The sequence below is a fragment of the Panthera onca genome, chromosome A3 (assembly GCF_046562875.1).
Source record: "Panthera onca isolate mPanOnc1 chromosome A3, mPanOnc1 haplotype 2, whole genome shotgun sequence".
Lineage (NCBI taxonomy): Eukaryota > Metazoa > Chordata > Mammalia > Carnivora > Felidae > Panthera > Panthera onca.
The window spans coordinates 57,664,695-57,692,685 of record NC_138341.1 but is presented as its reverse complement, the minus strand read 5'-3'; the positions used below and the strand labels follow the sequence as shown (position 1 = coordinate 57,692,685).

Below are 27,991 nucleotides of genomic sequence, written 5' to 3'. Positions count from 1 at the left end.
CTTAGGGCTGGGATTGGCCGCGACGCGCCAAAGGATGCCTCCGCGCGGAGAAGGGGCGGTCCCGAAGGGCGTGGCCGGGGCTCGGTCCCGCCCCGGGCGTAGCGGGCTCAGGCGTGAGGGCCTCGGTCTCCACCTGGGACCCCCGCGTCGGGGCCGCAGCGTCGTGTTGCTGGCGCCGCAGGCCCGGTCAGGGAGTCCGAAGCGCTTGAGGCAAGGTAGGCAGCTTCCCGCACGGGGGTCGGGGTTCTGCAGCTCCCGCCCGCCCGGACCCTCTGCCCAGCGGTCGCTCCAGGTCTGCGAGGCCGGGCTGGGCGCGTCGCCGGGCCCTGAGTACCCCGCCGGGAAGGGCACAAAGCCTCCCTGGGGGGGGGGGGGGGCAGGGGGCAGGGGCGCCTCTTGCCTTCGCCTCCATCTTGCAGGCGGCCCGGCGGGTGCGGGGCGCGGCGGCAGGAGGCCCGGGTTGGAAAAGCCTGAGCTCGGTGAGGCCGAGCCGAGGGGGCGCGCGTGTCCACGTATCCTCCGGTCCGAGCAGCTGCGCGTCTCGTTGGCCCCGGGCGAATTCACTTTCCCTCGCGGCCTCTCCCGGGCGTGTGCTGTTTACCCTGTGCGCTCGCCGGGGCCCAGGGAGTAAGGGGCTCGCGCTGCTCCGGTCGGGGCTAACGCCGAGACCCTCTGTCACTAGCTCACGGCCCTTCCCACGAGAAAGATGGAGACGAATGATGCTTTCTTCGTGCCGTGAATGCAGCAGCCCCCGGCTGCCGAGGGGAAAGCGCAAAATGTCTTGCTTTTTTGCTTAGAAAGGCCACCCTTTTCGGCTGTCATCACTAGAAGTGTTCTCAGCAGCCTGGAGGCACATGCTCAGGCCCTTTGTAATTATTTGGTTGGGTTCGGTGTATTGTTTGTAATAAAAATCAGCGGAAACCTGCCAGTGCGGGAGCAGATTGGACCTCACTGGGAATTCCTCGGGGGGTGGGGAGTGGGGCCTGCACGATACGCTGTATTCATAAACACCCTAACAGCTCCCAGATCTAGGGTGGGAAGGATGTTGTTAAAATGCCAGGCAAAATGTACTAGATCAGTTTGCCTAGGGTTTGGTTAAAAGAAGTACAGGTCACCACTTCTCATCCTGTTGCCTCCATCACCTGGGTCAATGCTAGACCACTCAGTACTGAAAAGAGCAAAGAACTCCGTTTCACCTCTTCTGAAAAGCTTTTAAAGCTCTTCCCCACCCCACAGCTAATAATCTCTTGTTCCTTTAGGCTACCTTCTATTGCCTCTTTTTTTTACAAGCGTCAAGTTGTGTGGTTTCCTCAGCTCCTCGCACAGTGCTTGGAACAGAGAAGGCACTCAGTGGACGAAGCCAAAAGAAAACAGAAAAACAGCAGTGTAGCCAAAAGTTGGCAAAGCAAAAATTTTCATTCCTTTAATTTGTTGGACCAGTTATTATTACTGGTTAGGGAAGCTGTTGACTTCTGGCTCTCTTAAGTCAAATCAGGCTTTATCTGCCAAGTTACTAACTCTGGATACATTATTTAACTTCTCTGTGCCTCAGCTTCCTTATCTGTAAGATAGGAGTTATAATAGTACCTGCTCCATGGGTTCTGAGGATTAAATAAGATATTGACATAGGGGTGCCTGGGTGGCTCAGTTGATTGAGCGTCCAACTCTTGGTTTCAGCCCAGGTCATGATCCCAGGGCCCTTGGTCGAGCTGTGCCTAGGGCTCCACAGTGAGTGTGGAGCCTGCTTAATATTCTCTCTTTCCCTCTGCCCCTCCCAGGGTTCCTGTGCTCTTCCCTCTCTCTCTCAAAAACTAGTACAAAAAAAAAAAAAAAAAGATATTGATATAAAGTGCTTAGCATAGTTCATGGCTCAAAGAAAACGTTCAGGAGCAGTTAGCAGTTGTTAGGATAAAAATAAACAGATACTTCAATAGATTTACTAGAATTAAGTATCTATATAGTACTTGACCCTTCAGGGTCTCTCTGCCTTTTAGTCCTTATCTGTGGCTTGATTTTAAAAAGTCCTTAAGCCTTTCGTGATTTTCCCCCCATAGCAAAAGTATTCCATAGGAGACTGTTATTCATTTAGAGCCTTACCACCCACTACAGATTGATGAAGTGCCAAATAATAACTTGGCCAAGTACTGCAGTAGGAGCTGATATACTCTTAATGTGGTCTGATACCCAGAATGGTCCTGTAAGAGCAGAGGAGTAAAACAGATGGGGCCTGTTGTGGCTAACAGGAAATCTTCAGGATGATTGCTTCAGCCAGAATGGCAGAGCTTGTGGAGATGGACTTGGGGTGGCTTCTTTTCTTAGAACTTTGTTCACATGAAGAAACTGTCTCCTGTCTTTGAAGTTGTTCACAAACACTGTGAAAAGTGGAAGAAGCCTTCTCATTGGCTTTAGACCTGTTTGCCAGACCTAGAGGTGGCAGATACAACCCCTAGGGGCTATTGCCTCACTTCCAGGTTTTCCTGTACCACCTTCTGGGGGCAGGAAGCAGGCCAAGTTGTACATTTCCTTTCAGCTGGAGGTCCCCTTGAACTGTGTTGATTTCTCTTAAATTATTTGGAGTCATCAAGACAAATGCTGTCTCTTTTTCACTTGTAACTATCACAGGAGAATTCTGGTCTCTGATTCTGTTTTTAATGTAGGCATAATGAATCTTGAATCTTTTCTAGGGAATACGGTTCTTTCTGGATATGCCTTTCCAGCTGTAACATACTTATAATTAGCTATTATATTAAAAACCTGCCACAGATGTGAACTTTTTCTAGTGTCCTATTGCAAAGACTTTAAGGACATGGATCATAAATTTCCTTCCCAAGTGTACCTGGCATAAGATAGGCAATCACTGGGGCACCTCGTTGGCTCAGTCAGTAGAGCATGCAACTCTCGATCTTGGGGTTGTAAGTTCGAGCCCCACATTTGGTGTAGAGATTACTTGAAAATAAAGCCTTAAAAAAAAAAAAAAAAAGAGAAGCACTCAGTGAATGGTTACAAAGCCACTGTAGTGGTTCCTTTCCAGCCTGCTGAAACAGGCTTACTGATTAACCTGGTGCTCCTGAAACATTACTAATCGCTTGAGATCTTGCTCAAATGCAAATTCTGATTCCAAGACTCTGGGGTGGAACTTTAACATCTACATTCCCAACAAGCTCTGAGGTGATGCACATACTGCTCGTCTGTAGACCACACTTTGTAGAAAGGTACTAACATAAGTACTTGCATTTGGTTTTTAGAAGTATTGCTAAAACAGATTATGTTTCCTTATGGGTTTGGATTTACGATCTTTTTTTTTCCTATTATGTTATTCTATTTTTAACAATTCTATTTTAATTTTTAACTTTATTTATTTTTATTTTAGAGCATGCAAGTGGGGGAGGAGGCAGAGGGAGACAAAGAATCTCAAGCAAGCTCCACACTCGGTGTGGAGCCTGAGCTCTAACTCACAACTGTGAGATCATGACCTGAGCCAAAATCAAGAGTTGGAGGATGCCCAATCGATTGAGCCACCCAGGCGCCCGTTTTTAACAGTTGATATATTTTGTTCCAAAAAATGATTCGAGAAGTCATTCCAAGGTACTTTCAGTATAACAAGATTTTTCAATAAAAGTAATTGAGGCAGATAGGTTGAAAGAAAAGTAGGAGGAAGTCAGGGGTGAGAATAGTATAAAAGGTGAGTGCCTTTCTGTCCTAAGCTTTTTGCTTGAGGAGGATTGCAGATTTGGCCCTGAGCTTCCTAGTAGTCAATGCAAAGAGGAAAATTTTATCAGTTTTGCCAATACCTATGAAGTGAAAACAAACTGGCTGTTCAGTGAAACAGTTGTTTTTGTTACTGAGACCAGAGAATTCTCCAGTGGTTTCTCCAAAAGAGGATCCTTTGGTACAGTGAGTGACATTGTTATCAGTCTTCATACATGTGACCTGACTACCTCACAGAAAATGCCCAGGACAGTAAAAGCAGTGGCCTCTGGAGCTGCAACCCTGTATGCCAGGGCCAGCTTCCTTAGACAGCAGGAGAGATTTTTGTTACAGGAAAGCTGGTTTTCTGCCTGCTCTATGGTGGGAATAGAGGATACGGTTGTTAACATGTTGAGTCCTCCACATCCTTGTAGTTTTTTTGAGTTTTGTTGGATGGGGACAGTTTGCAGAGGAGGCCAGAGAGCTTGCGTTCCAGTGGACAGGAGGCTGGGAGCTCAGCCAAGCTCCTTGTAGGTGTGGTAGTTGCATCTCTTTTGAGGCCTTCTGAAGACCTGCTTGATGAGTTAGAAGACTGGCCTTGCTGCACGGCTATCTGGTGGTCCCAGTCAGCCTGTGAGTGAGCGAGTGAGAAAGTGAGGGGAGCAGCCTGGCCACAGCCCTCCCACCAAATTGATTTAGAGGAAGCCAGTGGCTCCTCCTCAGGCCCTGGAGGACTGTCTCTAACTCTAAGCAGAACAGAGGGAAGTCGCCCTAGGAGGAAAAAGAAAGGGGCTGCTGGTGCCCAAGCATCCTGAGGATGGCATCAGCCCATTACCAATCACGGGAAACACGTTTACCCTCCATAGCTTTGAACCTCTTCTTCCTTTTCACTTGGCTTGAACCTTCAAAGGAGGTGGACGCGGCGCTCAGGGTGACCTGCCCCACAGGGAAAGACAGGGTCGGTGTGGAGGACTAAGGGACTTGGGGTCTTCAGCAGCCAGGGAAGGAGCAGGTAGAATGGCGGTTGCTCTTGGCTGTTGACCTCCCAGTCTCAAACCTGTGGCTCAAAGCCACAGCATTCCTGGCACCCACCCCGCTCTGAGGCAGGCCCTGGCCTCTTGTGACTGCCCCTTTTGTTGGCCTCCCCCACATATATATTTACCCCCAACATGGTGCTTCCCACGCCTGGATTGGCTTCTGCCTTTAAGCTTCTTTCTCCCATAAATTAGTTCCCCCAGAAGCTTTCCAGCAACCTGAAGATGTTGGATCCTACCTTGCCCCCTCCCCTGTTCCTTGTGGGCAGTTTTATGTTTTTAGGGAAAGAGCAATAGTACTAAGAGCCTCTTTGTCTGGTTCTCTGGCCAGATTCTGCCGCAATGTGTGCATGGCATTTGCCGCCTATACCTGTGGCCTCCTGTGAAAACACAAGGAGTTTGAAGCCTTTGGCCCCTAAACTGGTAGGGCTTGCTCTGTCAAGTAATACGTAGTCTGCGTGGCTGGTACAGGTGGCTGGCTGTGTGCTTGGGTACAGAGATGGGCCTTGCCTGTACACAGCTTCCCTGGCAAAGTTGGTATAAATCAGATTATCTCAGAGGGAGGTTGTGATTTAATGAGTCCTGGAGATAGTCTTTTTTTTTTTTTTTTTTGGCAGGTAGTCCTTTTTTGATTGGAGGAGGATTGATCCCTGGTTGACCATTCCTCTCTCAGAATGGTTTAGTTAAGAGAGGGGCATCATCCCTCCCCCTAATTCCCAGCCCTCCTTTGTCCATCCTGGATGGGAGTGAGTGGGAGGAAGGCCTGGCAGCTGTGACAGGGCTGCACGAGAAGGGTCAGATGTCCAGGCTTACAGAGTCAGCGTTGCCACATACGTGACGTATGAGCGTATTTTTACTGTAGGGCAAGCGGATGCCAAGCCTACATCACTCCTAATTATATATATCTGGTAGGTCATATGGCCTCTGCCGGAGACTAATGAAGAATTTTAATAGAGTCCAGGTGGTTGCTACACTATCCTGAAGCTTATGTGGTTTGTCTCTTGGTTTGGCCAAGGACAGGGCAGTTCTGGGACATACAGATTTTTCAGATGGAGGGTTGAATTCATTGTTCGTTGTCTATGCTCCGAGGGCTCCAGGCACTCATTCCGACCTTGTGGTTCTTCCCTGGTAGGGAGGAGGCCGGCTAGCTCGCAGGAACTCTGTAAGATACGTTATCTCTGAGCAAGGAGGCCCCCCACAGAGTAAGTAGTAGGTTTTGTAAAGCTGTTGACCTGGGAGACAGTGTTGGTTCAACACCACAAGTCATATTCATGGTCCAGAGCAGACCATTTTGAAATGGTCTTTGAAATGGGTGCTTTGAAAAGGAGTTAAGCTGCTTCTCATTGGAAGTGTCTAAGTGGAACCCCTACCTCCGTCCTCACCCCAGAAAGTTAGAAGAAATGATGTGTAATGAAGCTATAGAAATGAGGGCTGGACCTTCATGCAGTATTACAGCTGCCCACCTGGCAAGCGTGGATGGAGTTGAGGCTCAGAAATCTAAAACTTGTGCATTTTCTAGGCCACTTCATCATGTTTGATGTTTTAAAAATGCCTTTGCTTCCAACAGTCATCACTTTCAGTTTTCCCTGATTATTTCTATCCCGGTTGACTTCTACTTTTGTATTCTGTAGCATCTTATATACAACTTGAAATGCACTCTTACAGACTTTGAAATCTTTTCTTTCACATGTATCTGTCTCCTCATAACTTGTGGAGCCAAGGGGAGAGCATGATTTGGTAGGCAGATTAATAAGTAAGATTAGGAAAAGACTGTTTATCCAGACTGAGGAAATAAACCTGCCTTTTATGCAGTACTGTTTCCATGAAAATCATTCAGTCTCAGACCATCTTACCTGGTTGCTCAAGGGCCTCTGGCGACAGTGTTAACCTAGTTCAGGTTTGTCTGTACACTTGAAAGTTACCTAGGGTGTCTTCTAAGTAGCTTATAATTCTAGCTCACCACTCCCAACCCCCCAGAATAAATGGATAGCTTCTTTTTGAATAATGAGGTCCAGACAGGACAAATTAAAACTACATCATCAAAACAAAGACCGATCATTTGCACCCTTTTTTTGCCCCAGCATCATATTTCAGCCCTCGTTGCAAGACCACACCCTTTTGGTGGAGGGAGAATTAGCCACCCATCAGGCCTGACTCTAGCCATTGAGAGAGTTTCTAGGAATGGAGCAACAGTAGAAGTTGGGGGTTACAGGTTAGATTTTCCCAGTTCATGGTCTCCACGTATTTCTCTAGTTGTGAAAACAGAATTTGCCTGTCAACAGCTTCATGTGTAGTTTTTTAACTAGCCACAAGGTGAGGATGTGGCTCCATGAACATGTTGCAACAGGACTTGGTCACTCATCTCTTTGTCCTGTCATTCTCTTCCCTCCTTCATGTACTTTTCTGCTTTGTAACTTGTTGCCTTTGATGGTTCAGAAAGAGCTTGGGTTCTGGAGTCACACAGTCCTGGATTTAAATCTCTCTGAGCCTTGGTCTCCCCCTCTGTGAGGGAAGATAAGAGGACCTGCCTCCCGTGGGAAACTCACTCTGGCATGCTGCTGGTTGGGGTATAAATTGATGCCATGCCTTAGAGGGCCACTTGGTAACGTATGCTGAGGTATGTGCAGGTACCCTTCGCCTCAGCAGCTTTTCTTCTGGATGTTTCTGCTGTGCACGTGCTAGCATGCATGCAAGAGATATGTGCCCTTGATGGTTCTATTTGGTCAGTTGTTCGTTGAAGCATGGGTTGTAATAAGGAAAGATTGGAAATAATCCCAGTATTCACAGATAAAGGGACAGTGACACTTTTAAGGTGGACTATGGTACTGGGCAGTGACGTAAAAGAAAGAGGAAGCTCTCTGGGTATTGTTGAGAACAGATGTCCAAGATACTGTGTGTGTGTGTGTGTGTGCGTGTGTGTGTGTGTGTGTGTGTGTGTGTGTGTGTTTTAGAGGGAAAAAAGGAAAGAAAGCGTTCTGAACAGGGTGTCCTGTACAGTGCTACTTTTATGAAAAGAGGGAGAAGGGTGAAATAGATTGTTGTGTTTGCATGTACATCAAGAGCTCAGTGAGAGACCTATGTACAGAATCAATGAGACTGTTTACCTGTTTTTATGGGAGTATCTAGTAGTAAATATTTTGCTTGAGTTATATGAGAAATTGGCTGCTTTTTCTCTCTCTGTTGGACTCCTTTGTTGCCTGTAAGGTGACTTGTTACACTGATTCTGTGCCTTACACTCCCCCCATGACACTGTTGGCACCAGCTGACCCACAGCACACTCCGTGTGCCAGGCAGTGTCTTAATGCCCTGCATCATGCAGGAGCTTGTTACAGTGAGGAATGGGGACAAGGACAGAAGGAGACTTATATCTGCAGTGCATTTTATATTTCATCCACAGATTACCTGTCAAAAAAATTGTTCTGCCCCATGCAGCGGTTGTGAGAAGAGAGTCAATGTGAATTGTGTGCTCTGCTTTAGAGTCACCTCCGAATGGGTCTGGAGCCTCGTGTGCCCAGGCAAGCAGAGTAGGACCCTTTTCCAGTACCGGGCGGGGTGTTCTGAAGACATAACTGTGCCCCGCCTGGTTTCCCCGGTGTGCAAGCTGAGCAGGATGAGCCCCAGTCTTCAGCCTCCGCCTTCCCCGCTCCTCCTGGCACCTCCTCTTGCTATCACTGCTTCTCCTGGTCTCTGAGGAAACAAGGCTATTTTTGTCCAGGTTCTAGCTTTGAGGTTCGCCCAGTGCATTCCAGGTGACCGCCAAAATCCTGGGCACTTTTGCTTCCCTTGTTCCCCTTCCAAATCTTATGGGAGTCGTTCCCTCCTTCCAGCTTTTTGGCCTGGCCCCGTCCACCGGTGCCCCCAGGGGCAGTTGTTGCGTATACTGTTAGGCTGAGGGGAGCTAGTCTCTGTCTGTAATCCCTGAAGCTCTTACTGGAACAGGCCTATTTCACTTTCAGCTCCCAGATTGTTCCGTCTTCCCTCCGTGAGTGCTCGCCCAGGTTGTCCCTCACCTGCCTGCCCTCCAGCCGGCCCAGGGCTCTCACTGTCATATGCATGCATGCTTTGTGGCCATTACCACTGTCACCCACCTGGATTTCCCTCAGTGCGAGTTAATCATAACCCGAGCTGGTGGGAGAAGAGCTGCTGCTTGCTCTCTCTCTGGCAGGAATAAATCGCTACCTGCTCCACCGCCTGGGATGTGGTTTCTGTGCTTTGAGAGAGGGTCCTGCCTCCTCTGCCAGGCAAAAGCAGGCACTGTATGAAGACCCTGGGCTCAGCCAAGCCCCGAGCCTGCCCTGACTTGCTGTTCCCTACGGCAGAGCGGTCAGAGCCAGGCCAGAGCTGCCTGCTGATGGGAGTATTGCAGCAAAAGAACTGTCGTGGGGCTGGCCCAGGGAGGGCCCAGGCCGGGCCCCTTACCCCAGTGGCACTAGGCCAAAGGGATGGGGACGAAAATGTGGATTTAAGCCTGGTCTCTGATTTGGACCTGTATTGACCCTCCTGGGCACCTGGTGCTGGGGCTGGTACAGGCCATATAAAAGCAGAGGACAAAATGGTTTGCTCCTGCATCCCCTTTGGAAGGCTCTGGGGCCAAGGAAAAGCCAGACCTGTGTTCTCTTCAGAGGAAATAGACACCATTTGTTCTTTCTTTTCTTTGGCCAAAACAGGGAGAGAGGGAGGGAGGAAAGAGGTTGTCCTTAATTTTCTTTTTTTAATGAAATATAGTTGACATATTAGTTTTAGGTGTACAACATAGTGATTCAACAATTGTATACTTAACAAAATGCTTACCACAATAAGTGGATAAGTATGGTCACCATACAACATTATTTCAGTATATAGATTATATTACAATATTATAGACTATATTCCCTATGCTGTGCTTTTCATCCCTGTGATTTACTTACTTTATGACTGGAAGTCTGTACTTCTTAATCCCCTTTATCTATTTCACCCATCAACCCCACCCGCCGCCTCTCTGGCCGCCACTAGTTCTCTATATTTATGAGTCTGTTTCTTTTTGTTGTTGTTTTGTTTTTTAGACTCCACATATAAATGAAAACATATGGTATTTGTCTTTCTCTGAGTTCTTTCACTTAGCATAATACCCTCTAGGTCCATCCATGTTGTCATAAATGGCACAGTCTCATTCTTTGTTTATGGCTGAATATTCTTGGTAATATTCCATTGTATGTATGCACCATATCTTCTCTGTCCATTCACTATGGATGGACACTTAAGTTGTTTCCGTGTAATGCTGCAATAAACATGGGGGTGCATGCATCTTTTCAAATTAATGTTTTCAGTTTTCCTCAGTAAATATCCAGAAGTGGAATAACTGGGTCATCTAGTACTTCTATTTTTAGTTTTTTGAGGAGCCTCCATATTGTTTTCCCCAGTGGCTGCCCCAGTTTCAATAATTTACATACACTGCACAAGGGTTCCCTTTTCTTCACCTTGTTGCCAACACTTGTTATTTCTTGTCCTTTTTGTTCTAGCTGTTCTGACTGGTGTGAGGTGATGTGTCATGGTTGTTTTTTGTTTTTTTTTTAAATGTTTTGTTTATTTATTTTGAGAAGGAGAGAGAGGATCCCTAGCAGGCTCCTTGGTGTCCGTGCAGAGCCCAACAGGGGGCTCCATCTCAGGAACCATGAGATCATGACCTGAGCCGAAATCAAGCCAGATGCTTAACTGACTGAGCCACCTAGGCTGCCCTGTCATGGCGGTTTTGCTGTGCATTTCTCTGATTAGTGATGTTGAGCATCTTTTCATGAGTCCATTTACCATCTGTGTCTTTTTTGGAAAAATCTCTATTCAGGTCCTCTACCCATTTTTTAAATCACATTATTTGGTTTTTTGGTATTGAGCTGTATGAGTTCTTTATATATTTGGATATTAAACCCTTATAGGATACACGATTTGCAAATATCTTCTCCCATTCAGTAGGTTACCTTTTCTTTTTGTTGGTGGTTTCCTTCACTGTGCAAATGTCTGTCTTAATCATTAAAAAGCAAGGTTTCCTGGACACAGATGCAGAAAATACATCTTTTTTTTTTTTTCTTTCCCATTTTGTAGAGAGCTGAAGGCCTCAGGGGAACACTGACCTAGTGACATCTCAATGGCTTTGGGAGAAGAAAAGGCGGAGGTGGAGGCCCCCGCAGACACCAAGGCCCTGTCCTATGGGCAGTGGAGCTGCAGGGAGCAGGAAGTGGACACCCCAGGGCTCACGAGCGGGGAGCAGGAGCAGCCACCACACCTGGAAGCTGAGGGAGGGCTTGCATCCCCGGTGTGGGGAACAGAGAGGCTACCTGCCCCTGCCTGCTGTGACAGGGCTGGCCCCAGCCCCTCTGGAGCCTACCAGCCACAGGCCAACAACACCAGAAGGGAGCCAGTAGCTGGTAGATCTCAGCCTGCTCTTGGTTGCCTGCTTCCTTCTGCTGGCCCGGGGACTGGAGACCTTTTGCACTCTGTGGAAAGCCAGGTAGGTGATAAGGCAAATGGGACTTTAGATTTAACTAATGTGGTCATTTGGCAGTATGTTCTAGCATTCTTCTCACCCTCTTACCTGCTTTCCCAGCTTCTGTACAAGGTGGGGACTTAAGGGAGTCTGGGTGTGATGATTTCTGATTTACAGGCTCACCTGGAGAGTTGGGCCCTGGGGACTCTGTCCACAGTGTCTCCTGTTCCTCAAAAGTGTGACTGGTGACCTTGTGAAGACTGGGGATGCTATGGCCAAGATCTGTTGCCCAGAGGGCTAGACCACGGGGCCGTGTCTTGTTTCTGACTTGGTGGTCTGAAGTCTTCAGGGGGAGCCCTGAGGAGACTTGGGTCCAGGGCTGTGGGCTCCGAGACTGGATCCCCTGGGACCCAAGGAACCTGGCAGAGGCTTGGAGCCCCCGTAGTAGGCGGCACCGTCCTTGGGGAAGAATTTCTTGCGCCTCCCTGACTGCAGGGAAGCCTTGCCTAGTACGAGTCACATGGATCAAGGAGTCCTCCTTGACTCTGTGACCTCAGACGTATCACCAAGTCTTTCAGGCCCTCAGAAAGGTGAGGGCCTTGGGAAGGTGACCTGAATGATCTGTCCCTTCCGGCTCTGGCATCCTATTATGTTCTGCTTGCCAAGGCCTTCCACAGAATGGCTTTGATCTTGTTAGTATCACTCTGGCCTCGGCTGCTGAATACTGCCCCCATGCAGTTCTGTCCTGTGAGGATGCTCTGAGTATGCCTGTCTGGGAGAAAACAGAAACTGGACCCATCTGCCTGGGAACCAGGGGTGGTGGGACGTTCAGGGCACCCGTGAGAGATTCAGTGAGGCAGGAAGCACATAAGCAAACATAGAAATGGGCTATTTTGTGAGCTTACTAAAAATGGGCTGCTTGTTGTAGTACCTGTTGTTTGTTGAGCTCTTACCCTGTGCTTTTCACATGTGAGCTCCTTTCATCCTCGTGTCCTGAGGAAGTGGTACCGTTACCATCCCCATTTTACAGATGAGGGAAGTGAGGCCCAAAGTCATACATCTGGAAGGTGGAAGTTAGGGGTTGGCATCGAGTCTGTCTGGTTCCAAAGCCCACGCCTTTAACCGGTGTGCTATCCCGCCTCCCCCGGGGCAGGTTCTTCACTGAGCAGATTAAAAACTCAGAGGGAAGAGGCTGAAACGCGTGACTCGCTTTGCCAGCGTTCAGTTCCCGCAGGTGTGAGCGGAGCAGGGTGTGGCCTGGTGGATCCCTGCCCGTTGGTTTGGATGTGTTTCCTTCACACAGTCAGAGGTTTCTTCTGCCCGGGATGCGCTTCTCAGAAGTTAGGTGGCGGGCTCTGTAGCACGACAGAGCTGTCGGAGTTGCACCTGCTCTCTGCTTGCATGGAGGCCAGAGGGCGAGATCGGTTTGGGGAGGGCAGTCTGCTTCCCGGAGCACGCAGAGTTTCCGTGCCGGAAACTAGCCGCACGCTGTCCGGTTCTTGCATCGGATAGCAGACTCTAATTTCAAGACCTTTCCTGAATATCGTCTAGGCCCCCAAGGAACATTCCAAAGTTGTCCTTTAAGAACGAAATTTGGTTTGCTTTGCTTTTACTTGACTGCTTTTTCTTCCCTCTGTCATTACAGATGGAGGAGACCAGGCTTTCTGCCTCAGAGGAGCTACCTCAGACTCTTACTGTTCCCAGAGCCACAGGTCTCTGCTCAGGACATGATGCTGATACCGAAGATGACCCGTCCCCAGTTGAGTCGCCACGGGTGCTGGACCTCAGCCAGCAGCCTCACAGCTCAGGTTTCCCTTTCCCGACAAGATGGAGGTCTGTGGTGAGCCAAGGGACGGCTGTTCCTCAGTTCTCCAGCCGCAGCGTCTCTGCCTCCTCCCCGGGCAGCAGTCTCCAGGGTCACCAGGAGAAGGCGGAACCTCAGAGTTGCTCCATTGCCAAGGTCTCATCCTCCCTGGAGCTGGCCATGCCCCACTCAGCCCCCTCTGTGGGGTCAGTGCCACGGCTCCAGTGGTCACCACAGCCTGCGTCCTCTGGGGTTGATGCTCCTGGGCTGGGCAGGAGGCGCCTCTCCTTCCAGGCCGAGTACTGGGCCTGTGTGCTTCCAGACTCCTTACCTCCTTCCCCCGACCGCCACTCCCCACTCTGGAACCCGAATAAAGAGTACGAAGACCTGCTGGACTATACTTACCCACTCAGGCCCAAGCCTCACCTCCCAAAGCACCTTGACAGCCATGTGCTGGCTGACCCTGTGCTGCAGGACTCAGGTGTAGACCTGGATAGCTTTTCTGTTTCCCCCGCGAGCACCCTGAAGTCACCCACTAATGGCTCCCAGAATTGCCCATCAGCAGAGGCCTCTGCCCTGCCATTCTCTAGGCCCGGAGAGCCAAGCCTTAGGCGGTGGTCCTCTGGCATACCCCAGAAGCAGGGCAGTGTGGGGTTGGCGTCTTGTAACCAGCTCACATCTACCCCCAGAGCCCCGGGCGGTAGGGATGCTCCTTGGGAGAGCAGAGAGCCAGCCCCGAGGGGTGCGAAGGACTGGCTACCCATGGGCAAGCACCCTGAGGCAGGCTCTCCCCAGCGGAGGACATGGGAGAGAGGGTGGCCCTTGCCCAGGACAGAGAGAGAGAAGGGAGCCAGCCAGGGTGTCTGGCACCCTGCCTGCACAGAATCTGGATGGAAACCAGAAGAGGAGGTGGAAAGTGATGACGAGTATCTCGCCCTGCCCGCTCGGCTGACGCAGGTTTCTAGTTTAGTTTCACATCTAGGTTCCATCCCCACCTTGGTAACCCTGCCCACGGGGGCTGCCGAAGGGCAGACCTCCCTCGACGTGTCAGACAGCGATGGGCCAGCTTCCCTCCCGTCGGACTCTAGCCAAAGCCAGCTTCCTTCTGAGGCTGCCCTCAGAGGGTCCAGGGGCCCTGAGGGCCAGAACCACCGTTTGCTCTGCTCCTTCATCCATGCAAGGGGCTCTGCAGGGGAAGGCGGTCTGGGGAACAGCCAGGCCCTGGGAGTCTCCTCTGGACCCCTGAGAGCACACTCTTCTTTGCCAGCTGTGTGGGATCGGCATGCGTTCTTAGACCTAGATGCTGCAGGGCAGCCTCCTGGGAAAGGAGAGCCCGGAAAAGAATCACTCGTGCAGTGTGTGAAGGTAAACTCCACGTTCAAGAGGCTTTGCCTAGAGGGAGCTCTTCTGCCAGTGCACGGGGAATCAAATTTAGTGACCTTGAGCACTTACATGTGCCAGGCACTGTGCTGTGCCTTAGTTTACTTGATTCTCACACCTCTGCCCGATAAGGACTATTGTTGTCATTTCACAGTTGGGAGAAAGGCCTTGAAGGGGTAGGTAACTTGCCCACCCAAGGGCTGGAGCCTAAGTTTAACCATTACTCCTGGCTGCTTCCTAGAGCTCTTGACCTTGAGGATTAAGAGGTATTCTGCACGAAAAAGGTCCGGGCTCGATTGTCTGAACTAAACAATGGTAAATGACTTTCTTGACTGCAGGACTCCTCAGAGCTTCAGTTTGATAAAGTGGTGGCACTTCGGAGTTAGAGTCACTTCATGTACTGTTTCCTAAGACATTTTGATCACCAAACCTCTTGTGGACTCATGACTCTCTGGAGATAGAATTAATACCCTGTGGAATGAGGTCGTCAGCATCAGGCAGATCTGAATTTCAATCATAACACTGCCATATTTGGAATTTCAGCTTAGTCTTTTGAGTTTGCTCATTTGTAAAATGTGGAGCCTTGCCTCTCAGGGATGTTGTATGGATTACAATGAAACTTTTTTTTTTTTTTAATGTTTATTTTAGAGACACAGAGTGCGAGTGGGGGAGGGGCAGAGAGAGGGAGACAGAATCCCAAGCAGGCTCCAGGCTCTGAGCTGTCAGCACAGAGCCCCATGCAGGGCTCGAACTCACGAACTGCAAGATCATGACCTGAGCTGAAGTCGGATGCTTAACCGACTGAGCCATCCAGGCACCCCTACGTGAAATAATTCTTGTTGAGGGCTTTGTATAGTCCCTGACACTAGGACGTTCAGGTATGTGGCTCTCTGCACATGGAGAGTCCCACATATGGCCTTGTGTCCTGGGTGAGCGCATGGACACTGCACACACACAGCAGCACAGGTGGCTGGAAAACCTTGAACCAATGAGCCAATGCAGATGTTTCCATTTGTCCCGTGAAGCAGGTAGGACAAATGTTAGCATGTGCCTCTTTTGTGATAAAAGACTGAAATACTGCGAGGCAAAGTGCTTGTCTCATAGCCTCCCTAGGGTGAGTGGCCAGCAGGAGTCTAGGAGCCAGGTGCCCTGGGCATTGTGGGAACAGAACAGGGACGAGCAGTTGTAATTCACTTGGTTTCCTGCCGTAGGTTCAAGTTAGTCGCGATTATAGTCATTTATCTTCTGTTTTCCTCAGGGACAGTTAACAAAGTTAGCACTGGTGCTCACTCGAGAATTGGTTTCCGTGGTTGGCATGCTTTTGGGCCATTCCCTGTCCACGGCCCCTCCCCTTAGCTGCTCTCTTCTCACGTGCAGAGCAGGCTTTTCTCAGCCTGTCATTTTTGCTGTCACGAAGGCTGAGGGGAGACAGCCAAGGTGGGGCTCTTCATATTGCGCTGGCAGAGGTCTGGAGTCCGGGTGGGAACAGGTTGGGGGGAGGGAGGGGAGTGACCCCTCAAGTGAGGGAACGCTCCAGCAAAGTGCAGTCTTTCTCCTAGAATCCCTTGGATTGCAAATGTAAACAGCAGTTTGGTCAGTAACACCATGTGTTCTTTTATTTGCCTACAGACATTCTGCTGTCAGCTGGAAGAGCTGATCCGCTGGCTGTATAACATAGCAGATGTTACCGACCACCTGATTCCATCCAAGTCCAATCTTACAGGTCTCAAGTCTTCTCTGCAGCTTTACCGGGTAATACGTGGTCCTGGCTTCTTAGCCACCAGAGTGGTGGCTAAGTACTTGATTACAAAGTAAAAGCTCAAATAACTGATACTCGGTATGTTACGGCACAATTGACTGTTCTACCTGAAATCTAATCAGAGGTCCTTTCCAAATTCTTTTTGTTGAAAAACTGCAAAATGTAGTTCTCTCCCAGGCCAAGAAGAGTTTGGAGAAAATCTATTCATCCTCTGTCTAATATCCTTAGGGATGATTTGTAATGTAATTTTCCAAATGTCTCAGGGATTAAGTATAGATCTGCACTAGTCACGGAGTCACCAGTCACATGTGGCTCTTCAGATGAAGGAGAATTAAAGATTCCTATTTCTGTTACACTAGATACAACCACAAGTGTCTGGGCATCACATTTGTCTAGTGACTACCATATTGAGCAATGCAGATAGAACATTTCCATCATCACAGAAAGTTCTTTTGGAAAGCACTGACTGGAATTTGCTTCTGTGTGTTTTGTTTTGGGGTTTTTTGGTTTTGGGGGTTTTTTGCCTCTTTTTCATTAAGGTTCCGTTATTTTTAACGTCTCTGTGTGTTCTGGTTCATTTGACTTTAGATCAGGTGTATCTGGAATGATAGTTTGTGCCTGTTCTAGAATAATTATCAACAGGTTCCCCCTTCATTCTCAGAAGTGTTCTGAATTGGAGGATCAATTCTACAGTTATGCAAAGTATAACATTAACCTTGACTGAACTACCCAGAGGCCCGTAGCACTGTCTGGTTGGCCAAGCATTTTTAACCTCTTCTGAAGGAGCAGAGGTAGTTAGGAATTGTGGTCTGAGCCTGATGCTAGTCTCGAAAGGGTTTTCTGAGACAGTTCTTTGAATTTCTGTAACCTAATCAAGTGCCTTCAGAGGAAGATGTTATTGACCCTTGCCTCAGCCAGAGTAGCACCAACCCAGCCCCCGGCACATCCTGGCGGGAGGGAGGAAAGGCCTTTGGTGTTCCAGCTTGGAGCCGAGTAAAATTTAGGGAGGGGCCTCGACTGGGTAGCCAGCTGTCCTGCCTTAGTGGGAGTGCTACTTCCTGCTGTGTGGAGAGAGGTGGCCCTGAGTTCCTTGCCCAGAGTGTGCTGGAGGGAGGAGGAGAAGGCTGAGTGTGACAGCGCCCTCTGCGCGCAGCTCCTGAGTGTGCTTGTGTAGCTGAGCAGGGTTCACCCCTTGGGGGTCCAGGGGCAGTACCGCTGTGGGGAGAGGAAACTGCCTGGAAGTTGCCCTCAGAATTATCTGGGTGGTCTCTCCAGAGTGCCTCGGCCCCATCCCCGTCAGAGCAAGTGCCAAGTAGAACAAGTCCATTCCCTCCATTGTATCCCTCACTATCCTTCTCTGCCTCACCTTCCAGGCTGGCCAGAGCAGCTGTCTTGTTTTGTGGGTAGAACTGAGATTTGAGCTGGGAGTTAACCCTCACAAGTCAGTGAAGACTGTCCCTCTTGTGTCACCACACAGCTGTGTCATAAAGCACGACAGCTCTGTCAGCCCCTTCCCCACACAGAATGGTGCAGGACTCATGAATATGTATGAGCTGCCTTGGCGCCCCCCCCCCCCCCCGCTTAGATAGCTCATACAAGCAAGTGTGTGTGTGTCCACATGTTGTTACTGTGACTCTGTCTCACTCTCTGTCTTAACACGGTAGGTTTATGGCAGCATATAAACTAGAGAATACTAAAGAATAAAATAATCAGCATAGGTATTAGGGCAAAAGAAAACTAAAGAATATGGTTAAATCCAAGAGTAAAACGATAACTTGAGAATGTGAACCACCAAGTTCTGTACCCTGTACTAAAGGTTGTCATGGATTTGACTTTACACGTCTTAGTGTTAAAGGAACATCAAAACAGTCGGCTATAATAACACTTGGTACCCATGAGGAGAAAAAAAGTCAGCTACTTGGGAGACTCACAGCTTCCCTGATGCCTTCCCCAAGGTCTGCACAGAGTAGGACGTTCCGGGAAGAAATGGGTCGAGGCACCTCTTACGTGGCTCTCACTTCCCAGGTCCGTTAGAATAGAAGACATTGTATTTTGAGAATCCCATAGTGAGTTGTGAGTTTAAAGAAAACCCAGTGAGGTATAACAAAAAGAACCCCTGCCCCCCAAGCTGTTCATGAACCAGGCTCTGCCAGGGAAAAGAAAACTCTTTTGTCAGACTGTAAACAAAAGAAAAGATTGACTCTGTATTTATTTTGGGTTCAAAGAATCAAAGAAGGGAGAGTTAAACTAATGTACTGTTTACTTGGGGAATTCTGAAGATCGAGTGGGTTTGTCTTCCAGGTGAGAGGGGAATAGAACTACCTTTGCAGAGGATCATTTTGAGTAAGTTTTATAGAACAATAGTAACGAAGCTTTTTTTCTTTATTTTCTCATATGCTTTAAGCAATTTAAGAAAGATATAGATGAACACCAGTCCCTGACTGAGAGTGTCTTACAGAAAGGGGAGATTCTTCTTCAGTGCCTGTTGGATAACACCCCAGGTGAGATGCTTGAAGATTTGAATTGAGCCCGCGCTCCATCCCTCGGCAGCAGGTCCAGGGAGCCACACTGTCACTGGTAAAGACCCCCCTCCCCCCAACTGCCATAGATTCCTGTGGCTGCGGCCCTCCCACTGTCGTTGCCCCACGGCCACAGGGGGAACCAGTCACGGTCAGAAAGGTAAGTTGAGTAGAAGGCCTGGAGCCTGCAAGAGTGACACACTTTTACCTTTTCCTGGTAGTGACCTGCACAGGAGTGCTGGTTTTAATCCAGCGGTCTTTGGTTCTCTGTTAGGATATACACAGTAGGGAGCCCTCAGGGGTTCCGTTCCTATCCCAGCACAGGCTGGACCCCTCTCTGGTTATCTGCTTTGTGTTCTGCCTTGAAGGAGACTTGTTTCAGCATCTGAGAGCAGCCAGTCTGTTCTAAGGGAGCAGACTAAGGGAAGAAGTGAATTGATGAGAGAAAGGGACAGGTGGATAGTGGTATACCAAGTAAGCTCAAGTTCATTCTGTAGGATGGGCTCCCCACTTAGGAAAATGTGAGGTCACAGACATTAAGAGTATGCCTAAGCCTGCAGGGTGCAAGGATTTACAGTCGGCCTTGCCCTTGCTGAGGGCAGATGGGAGGGGGAGGATGAGGTGGGGAATGCTAGCTTTAAAGCAGAGAACTGATGGATCGCCAAAGCAGCCCCTCATTTCCTAGAAGACTAAACAACCAAGAGCTAAAAGAGCCCATGTAGATTATGCCTCAGTTTTGGAGTGAGGTGTGGTTTATCCCGGGAACAGACCACATTGTCAAAGCTGGGCGGGGCCCTCGGGCTCGAGAGGCAGTGAGGTGGCACTGTCCTGACCAGCAGCGGTGGGTGCGTGTTAGGCAGGCGGTATAGGGCGGTTTCTCGACCTGGGCATTATCAACATCTTGGGCCACGATACTTTCTTTGTGAGGAGGGTTGTCCTGTGTGTTGCGATGTTTGGCAACATCCCTGGCCTTCGGCCATTATATACCAGTAGCACCTCTTCTCCAGTTGTGACAACCCAAAATATCTCCAGACATTTCTTCCCCTGGGGAGAAAAATGACCAGGGTTGAAAGCTGTGAACAGGCAGAAGGGTTTCAATGGGACAGGGAACTACTGAAGGATTTCTGGCGGGGATTATCCAGTGTGAATTATGTGAGCCCTTGGCAATCCCCTGCCCTCAGGAGGCCTTTGTTTTGGCTCTTGCACTAGGGTTTTTTGGGTTTTACGGGGGCAGAATTCAGTACGTCAGCCTGCTCTGCTGCATGTAGTTACATCAGCATCGTGCTGAACACCGTGTGCCAGGCACTGTGAAGTAGTTAATGTACCAATTTTTTTTTCCCATTTAATCCCAGCCTCGTGAGATAGGTACTCTTCTTACTCTCACCTCGGAGTTGTGAATTTGCCTGAGACCATACAAGGAGTGGCAGCCTGGCTCAAACCCCTTTCTGCCGACTCCCCTGCTGCTGTGTCTGGAAGTGCAGGGGCCTGAGCAGGAAGGGAAAGCCCTCCATACCAGGAAACTCTCCCAGAGGCCGCATGAACAGTGGGCCTCTTAAAAAACTACAGGTTCTTTGACCTTCATTTAAAAACCAATCCAGTAATAGTTCTCGGTGCTTAATCTGTAATAACATTTCACTTTGCCCTTGTCTCAAAAGGAGTCTAAAGGTATTTTACTGCCAAAGTAAGGCATTTGGGGTTTCTGTGATTTTCAGATACATGCGCAGGCTCTTTAAGACTGACACACTGCCCCTCCCGTCCTCGGCTTGGACTAATGAGGAACTTTGGTGTCGTGTGAACATCACAAGTTCCCCTAGACGTGCACAGGGTTTCTCCAGCTATGTGCAGGACTGCTTAGCTCTCTGTGGGGCGCACCTCCAGAGTCCGTAGAGCCTGGGCACAAGCACTCCTACCCAGTTTCACGGCCTGCTTCCTTCTGCAATCACCAGTGCAACTGTAGGGACAAGAACCAAACTAACTCCCCCTCCGAAATGTCCATCTCAGCCTCCTGCCGAGGCCTCCCTGTGGGCAGCTGGCTTTTCGCTGCGCTTAGGCTCAGTGCTTGGGTGCCCGTGTCGCCAGTCCTTTCTGGAGCCCACACTCCTTAGCAGTGACGATTCAGGCTCCTGTGTGTATGTGTTCAATTAAAACAGGAAAGTCTTACTGGGAAAGATTACTTCATTCTTACTCCCAGCTTTCCTTTTACTTGGCCCCAACCAAATACTCTAACATCCTAAAATAAATGTTTAGAAAAAAAAAAAATAAAGGTCCCCGAATTCTGACAAACACACAGGAGGACTGAGCAAAGGTCTGGAGGGGAAAATCCAGCCCAGTCGCTCTTATAGACGAGCTGTACCGTGCACCCTGGCCGCACTCCTCTGCCGGGCCTCGCCAGGACGGCACTCCGCCCAGATGACATGGCACTCATGTGGCTTCCCCGGGGGCCTGATCTCGGCACAGCGAGCCTATGTCCCTTCTCCTGCCACCCGTCTGCCAGCATCCCCTGCAGATACGCAGCTTCCCCTTTCCCTTCCGCTGCTGGCAGATGTTGCAGCTGTAGCAGGAAACCAGAGAGAGTGTTAACACAGCTGATAAAGGCTCAGGAAGCTAAAGCAGCCTTTGTGTTTCACAAAGGAAATAAGGTTTCTCAAAGAAAAACAAGCCTGCTGTGTGTGATGCACTCTGAACCTAGCCTATCCCTTCCGCAAATGAACACTTGGCCTGTAGGAGGAAATCTTGGCCTTACTAACCTCTTGTCTTACTTAGCCTGCTTTCAGGTAATTTTCTTTTGAAGTCTGTTCGCTTAGGGCCCAGAAAAGGTTCACGAGCATTCCCAAATACGTTCCCAGACTAGCTGCATACATGCCAAGTAACAGTTCCCCAGCCAGTAGAAGCTGTTAGGAACCTGGCAGCGGGGCCCAGTGTCCTAATCTTGGCATATTGTTTCGTCTCATTTAAGCCTCCTGCCCCGTAGGGTCTGGGTGTGCCCTGTGTCTTAACTCTAAAGGTCAGATGATGATAACCAGTCACCAGAGCACCCTGTTTCTGTGCCTTTTGGTGAATTACGTAAATCCAGAGTGAAGCCAGTGAGATTCTTTGCTCCGCTTTAATCATAAGTTCACAACACAGATTCTCCAGCACAACAAACACCAGTCAGTGAGATTCTTTGCTCCGCTTTAATCATAAGTTCACAACACAGATTCTCCAGCACAACAAACACCAGTCCCTAGAGAGTCACCGTTAAAAAGAGTGGACATCCTGAAACTATTGCCACGTTCCTGTTTTGTGTAAAACACTGCACCCTTATATATGATTCTTCTAAAACACACATGTTGGGTGTTGGGGTTTTTTTTTGTTTTTTGGTTTTTTTTGGCTTAAATGCTTTGAACTTCATTTGTTAGTGTTAAAGGATGTCCTCGGGAGGATCTCGAAGCAGCCCAGTGAGCTGGAGAGCCATGCAGATCGCCTGTATGATGCCATCTTAGCTTCCCTGGACATGCTGGCCGGCTGCACCCTCATCCCTGACAACACGCCAGTGGCGCACAGGAGCACCGACGTGAAGGGGATTAGTCTGGTGAGTAGGCAACCCGAGAGAAGAAAACGTGTCCACTGGACCCCAGTGCCAGGTGAGGGTACAGAGCTCCTGCTCTAAAGGTTGGCTGTCTCTTTGAAGACTGTTGAACCAAGAGTGACTGAAACAATGAGATGCTAGAAGACCCAGACGCTGAAAAAGGGAGATGCTGCCATTGCCAGGAAGAAGGTTGGGGGTCTTCCTGTGGGAAGCTGGCTCACTGAGGTGCTTTCCATTAACTCCGTTTCATCCCCACTGCCCACTAAGGACTAGGGTGCCCCATGCTCGCACTTCCGTGGCAGTCCCTTCACCTCCAACCCCTCAAAGACAACAGTGGCAGAACTCCTCTGTGCCTACTTTTTTATATGTGTGCGTCTCCAGTAGAGGGCCATTCTCAGGCTGCCTGTTCTGGAGGCTCTTCTGGCCCATCTTCAAGCAACTTACTGATAAATCCTCACCCCTCCCTTCCCAACAATGATCTCTGCAAACTCCCTTCTAAAAAGGGCTAGGGGATAGGTGGGGTAACGTGCCTTGGAGACTTAACAGTACAACTTTCTTTTCATCTTTGGGAAAGTCCAACAGGGAATGATAGGGAAAAGGAGCTGAGAGCAGAGGGGGTTCGTGCCCAGTGTGGGGCCGCCACTGCCCAACCTGCTTTCCCTGAAACTTCCTCTCCTGCAACCAAAATGTGGTGCGTCACTCACAGACCTTCTAGGTAAGACTTCACTGTGAAAGTAAAGGATAAAATCCAGGTGTGTCCACTTGGGACAGGGAGGCCCTGTACTTGCATCAAGGAAATCTGAGCAACAGTCATTGTAGTTCTAAAATGAACACAGTGCCTGCGGGTGTCCTTTCTTCCTCTGCTGCATTCTGCCTGTAAAAATGTTTCTCTTTCTCTTTCAGGCATCTTCTAAGGCAGAGATGTAATCTGTCGGCTAAAACCTGGCTGGTGGGAAGCTTTCAGGAAGCCCTTGTAAGAGCCATTTATAACGCTGAAATCACAGGGGGAACTTAACTCTAATGTAACTAGTTTTAAAATGCCTTTCTCTTCCCTGAAGTAAGGGCTATTGAGTTCCTATCTTTATTTAAAATGAATCCTTCCAAACTAAGGTTTTCCTTTTGGTGCTTCTCAACAAAAGCATGTGGCTTTGCAGTTTTTGATAAAATAATGCTAATAAGGCTTACAGGCCTTTCATCCCCTTCAATCCAGCTAAAAAGAGCAGAGCTCCTAAAATAGTCTACCTGATACAAAGGTCATTTAAAGAAGGTTCGTTTGAGAGAGAAGGTACCAAATACGTGGAATTCTCAGGCATACCAGAAGACCCAGGAGACTGAAAAAACTGAATGGTTGGCCAGGAACTTGAGTCTTTTCATAAACTTAAGCTTAGGTTTATAAATCCCCCTTGAAGATTTTAGAAGAGACTTTAAGTCTCCAAATCAATAGTTCTCAAATTATTTTGGGTTGTTAGGACACCTTTTAAGTTATCTTAGGGGCCTAGTAATGCTCCGTCTGCCTGCCTAAGATCTTAAAGGAAAACGTGTCAGACAGAGGGAACTGCTACTGAGCTTTGCAAGACTATGGACCTGATTATCCACACCTAAAGGGCACCTCTAGGAGGACGCATCTATCCACGCATTCCTACTCTGTCTTGGAAGAACAGTCCAAGATCAGGGAAGAAAAGGGCGTGCGGTCAGTAGGGAAGGAAAAAAGGGAAATGTTTGGTTGCATGATCTGTAACTTGATAGGGAAAAAAAGAAATCTATGGATCAACCATTTAAAGCATCAATTGTAAAGCTTTTTAAAGCAAAACGATCAGCTATTGCTGGTAACCAATTCTGCAAAAAATCAAAACAAAACAAAAAACAACCTTTAAAACATTTCTCTTGTGCCATGAATGAACACGGAAGAAAGCATGTCTGTCCGTGTCCCCCCCCCCCCCCGTATCTGTAGCGTTACAGTGGGCTAGGACTTATGGAAAGGATTTTTTGCACTTAAACATCTTTCTTCAAACTCCTTCCAGATTCTCATTTGAGGAGGGTTCTTTTAAGAAAGGAAGAGCTTATGTTTATAAAAAATGCACAGATCATTTTAAATCTAAAGGTGACATTAGAACAATTATTCTCACGAGATTTCTGATACTCCTCAGAACAGAACATTTAATACAAAATTACCTTCTTTAAAAGAAATTCAGGCCTTTAATCTTGGTTCCATAGTGAGATTTAAGAAGATAAAACCCCTCCAGAGCAAATAATTCTATATGTAAAATTTCCTTAGGAACGACAGATATGTCTAATGGCCTTTGTTCTTTTACTTTTTTTTAATGTTTATTTATTTTTGAGAGAAGGACCGAGTATATGTGCAGGGGAGGTGCAGAGAGAGAATCCCAAGCAAGCTCCGCACCGTCAGAGCTGGACGTGGGCCTTGATCTCATGAACTGAGCCAAACCAGGTGCCCCTAATGGCCTCTGTTCTTGAATTGATCTATTTTCTCTTCTCTTTGTGGCTAAAATTGGTACGTGCCTTTCTACTGAGTGTTACGGGATAGCCCTGAGGCATTAAACCCACTTATTTGCTAGTATATGAGAGACAGTTTCTATTAGGTTCACCAAAAAACCTAAGATGACAACCCTACAGAAACAGACTGGCCAACGATACAGCAACTGAATGCTGAGTATGCCATTCTGTTCCCATCCAGCCTAGTAATTACCAGCTTCACCTGACAGGAATTTTCAGAGTATTTTATTTCGGAATAACCCGTTTCCCAGGAAAGTATTACTTTACTTAGAAATAGGATCTAAGATACTTTTGTTTATCTCCTTTGAAATAAGGTGTGAGACTGAAGATACTCGGGACCTGGCTATGAATGCCACTGAAGAGTATCAACAGAACCGTGAATTATGTCTTTAGCAGTGCTTATAAGCAGTTTAAGACCACCTTGAAGACTCAGGTTGAAATCGTTTCATCCCAGGAAGGTGCTGCCAGCAGCATTTCCATGGGCAAACGTGGCGGGGTCAGACTCGCAGAGAGCCCGGCTGGCCACTGCACCGACTGCAGTTGGTACACATGAGCCTGAAGGACAGCGTTAGCTTGCACTGACATAGCCATAGTTACCTGTCGTAAACTTTCCTAGTAGTCCCTTTAAATCAGTAGAATTGAAGTCCACGGGCAAGTGGTAGTACTAAGAGCTGGACTGGCGGTTTCGAGCCCTGGGTTTGTGTTGCAGCTCCGTGGCTAGGCTCATCTGCAGATAGGAGACAGTATCAATACGGGGCTGTTTTTCAGCTTAACTGGGGACATAAAGTAGGGCTGACCTAAAAGATGCTGCAGTGGCAGCATGCATGCTAAAGGCAATTTCAGTCGCAAGTCAAAGAACGGGACATTTTGCTCAGGCCAGAATGGCTATCGTTCTGCAAGGACTTCCCAGAGATTGCAACCAATCAGGCTTAGAACACTTCCCTTACTCCCATAGCTAATTCATGGAAGCCACTGACATTAAAATATGACAAGTGGGAATTCCCCTTATTAAATGAACAAATTATTACTTGAAGCGTTTGTACTCGGAGACATCTTGCGGGAAGCCCAGTCTTGACTGCTGTGGGGGAAAGAACACTAGATTTTCAGACCTAAATAAGTATGTAAATATGCTTACATCTTAAAATAAGTTCATGTAATGTTTCTTGCTAGCTCACCAGTAAGCTGACAGTTGGAACAGCTTGCTGTATAAACTGAAGTGCACAGCATCACACTAACATTTGTATTCTTCATCTGTTCTAGGAAATAGCTTCTGAATTCTTTCCCCCTCTATACGGTATCAGTAAGGCAAAAAACAAACTTCCGAAAAAAAACACAACTTCACCCACATAACTGTTGGTAACTTGAGGGATTTTTCAGTTGCCTTATGCGAGGATGAATAGATCCAACAAGCACATCTATAATACAAAGTAAACTATGATTTTATTGTGAAATTCTCAGATGGAAAATTAAATTGAATATTCTGTCCATTTCATTTTACAATAATCTTACCACTTATTTTTGTACCATGTATTTCAATTGCCTGTTCAGTGAAAATAAAGAAACCTATCATTTTTGGCTTGTTTTTAGTTAAAATTTTATCACTGGATTAAAGATCCCACCGTAAAATGTGTTGCCAACAGCCACATCCCAAGTGCCTAACAATGTTTTGGCTGCTATTTCAACCCCAAGGAAACCATCTCTGACTTTACCACCTCAAAATGCCATCGTTAGCAAAAGATTTTTGTTCCCCACAATAAAAACAAACCTTAGGCTCTTTAACAAAATTTTTCACATGTGCAAAATTCCACTGAAATAAATACATTGTTTTCATTTATCATTCCCACCCTGCATTTGTGTTCTTGGTTAATTTTTAGGGATATGATTCCTAAAATTAGGGCAATCAATAGTAAATTTCCTGCTTTCTACTTTAATGCTTTAACTCTCCTCCAACCTAAATTATACAGTTGTGGAGGATAAGATAGTTGACATCTGACTCAGAGCACTGAAGAAACAGTATCAGCACACAACATTAGTCTGATCACTTGCCAGTTAGGAAAAATGTGCTGCTTTTCACCTCTACCGCAGAAGAATTAACAAAAATGTTGATCGATGAAGCCGTTTCAAATGGTTTTCGAGAAGGATCAGAGATAAGAGACTAGACAGCATACATTCTAAACTTGTTTTCCATATAATTTAGTCTCCCTGAACCACTTAGCCTGGTTAAATCCCTATACAGCACAGAAGCCTCCCTAGGTCATTTACTGGATATATTATCTGAAAAGCATATTGGATGCTGCTCTAAGATAGGTCTACAGTGCCCTGGTTGCACACACAAATGGCTGTTTTGAGTATAATGCAAGGCTCTATTTCCCTTTAACCATAAGAATTAAAACAATACTTATCACCATACAGTTTGATATTACTTCCAATAAGTACAATATTTATTAAACATATCTTCAGTTGTTTTGTTACATAGTGTGCAACAAATTACAATATTCTGCAGCCACAAATTATATGCAGAGTATGAAGAAACTATTAATCAGATAGTGTAATCTTTCCGTTTATAACTCTACAAGGAAAAACTAGCAAATCAGATCTTACATATAACATCTCACTAAACTTTATGCATGGAAAGTGACAGACACTGGTTGTGCTGTTTGATACAAAATGGCTGAACTTCATCTTCAGAAGACTAAACCTGACATCTAAACATGCCAATATAAACATCAAAACAAAATATATTCTAACCAACCACGGGAAACAGTCTGGTATCAGGAAAGCAACAAGGATTACACACATTATTTTATAAACCAGCACACAAAGGTTTAAAACAGTTCTGAAAATGAAGTTAGCTGTCTTGAGTCAAGGGAATAAAAAAAAAGTCAGTATTGACCATTTACAATCTCTGACCTTTGTGGAGACGGTAAGAATCTGTTGTAGTGCAGCTACATACAGTACAATTCAGGCAATTTTGTTTTTTTCACTTGGGTTCAGATTGCAAATTCATTGCTGTGAGAGAAGGGCGGAGGCAAATTTTAGCAGCAACCTCCACCTGACTGCTTGACCGGAGTGCTCTGAATTTTAACATTGGACTTCTCTGCACCACCAGCTGTTGCTCCAGGACCCATTCGCTTTTTAATCTCAGCTGCCATCGTCATGAAAGACTGTTCTACATTCGTTGCATTCTTAGCACTGGTTTCCAAAAATGGAATTCCAAGGGAATCCGCAAATTCCTAAGAGAATAGTAAGGTTTAATTAACACAAAGTTT

General features: G+C 47.5%; 2 protein-coding genes across 4 annotated transcripts in view; one reads left to right on the top strand and one right to left on the bottom strand.

The window, feature by feature from the left end:
* The first annotated feature begins 66 nt into the window (after positions 1 to 66).
* CEP68 (centrosomal protein 68) lies at positions 67 to 26,295 on the top strand. Of its 3 annotated transcripts, XM_060604445.3 has the most exons (7): positions 67 to 215; positions 10,797 to 11,202; positions 12,824 to 14,347; positions 15,992 to 16,114; positions 18,526 to 18,622; positions 22,039 to 22,211; positions 23,112 to 26,295. In XM_060604445.3, the coding sequence occupies exons 2-7, from the start codon at positions 10,840 to 10,842 to the stop codon at positions 23,133 to 23,135; spliced, it is 2,304 nt and encodes a 767-aa protein (XP_060460428.2). In that variant the 5' UTR covers positions 67 to 215; positions 10,797 to 10,839; the 3' UTR covers positions 23,136 to 26,295. The 3 variants fall into 3 exon arrangements, with proteins under 3 accessions (XP_060460428.2, XP_060460424.2, XP_060460436.2); XM_060604441.3 differs by lacking the exon at positions 23,112 to 26,295 and having other exon boundaries at positions 22,039 to 22,816; XM_060604453.3 differs by lacking the exons at positions 10,797 to 11,202; positions 23,112 to 26,295 and having other exon boundaries at positions 22,039 to 22,816.
* Positions 26,139 to 27,991, bottom strand: part of RAB1A (RAB1A, member RAS oncogene family) — a 30,402-nt gene continuing 28,549 nt past the window's right edge. The window contains exon 6 of the mRNA XM_060604526.3: positions 26,139 to 27,955. Coding sequence (XP_060460509.1) covers positions 27,758 to 27,955 — 198 coding nt within the window. The 3' untranslated portion in view covers positions 26,139 to 27,757. The remainder of the gene's footprint in view (positions 27,956 to 27,991) is intronic.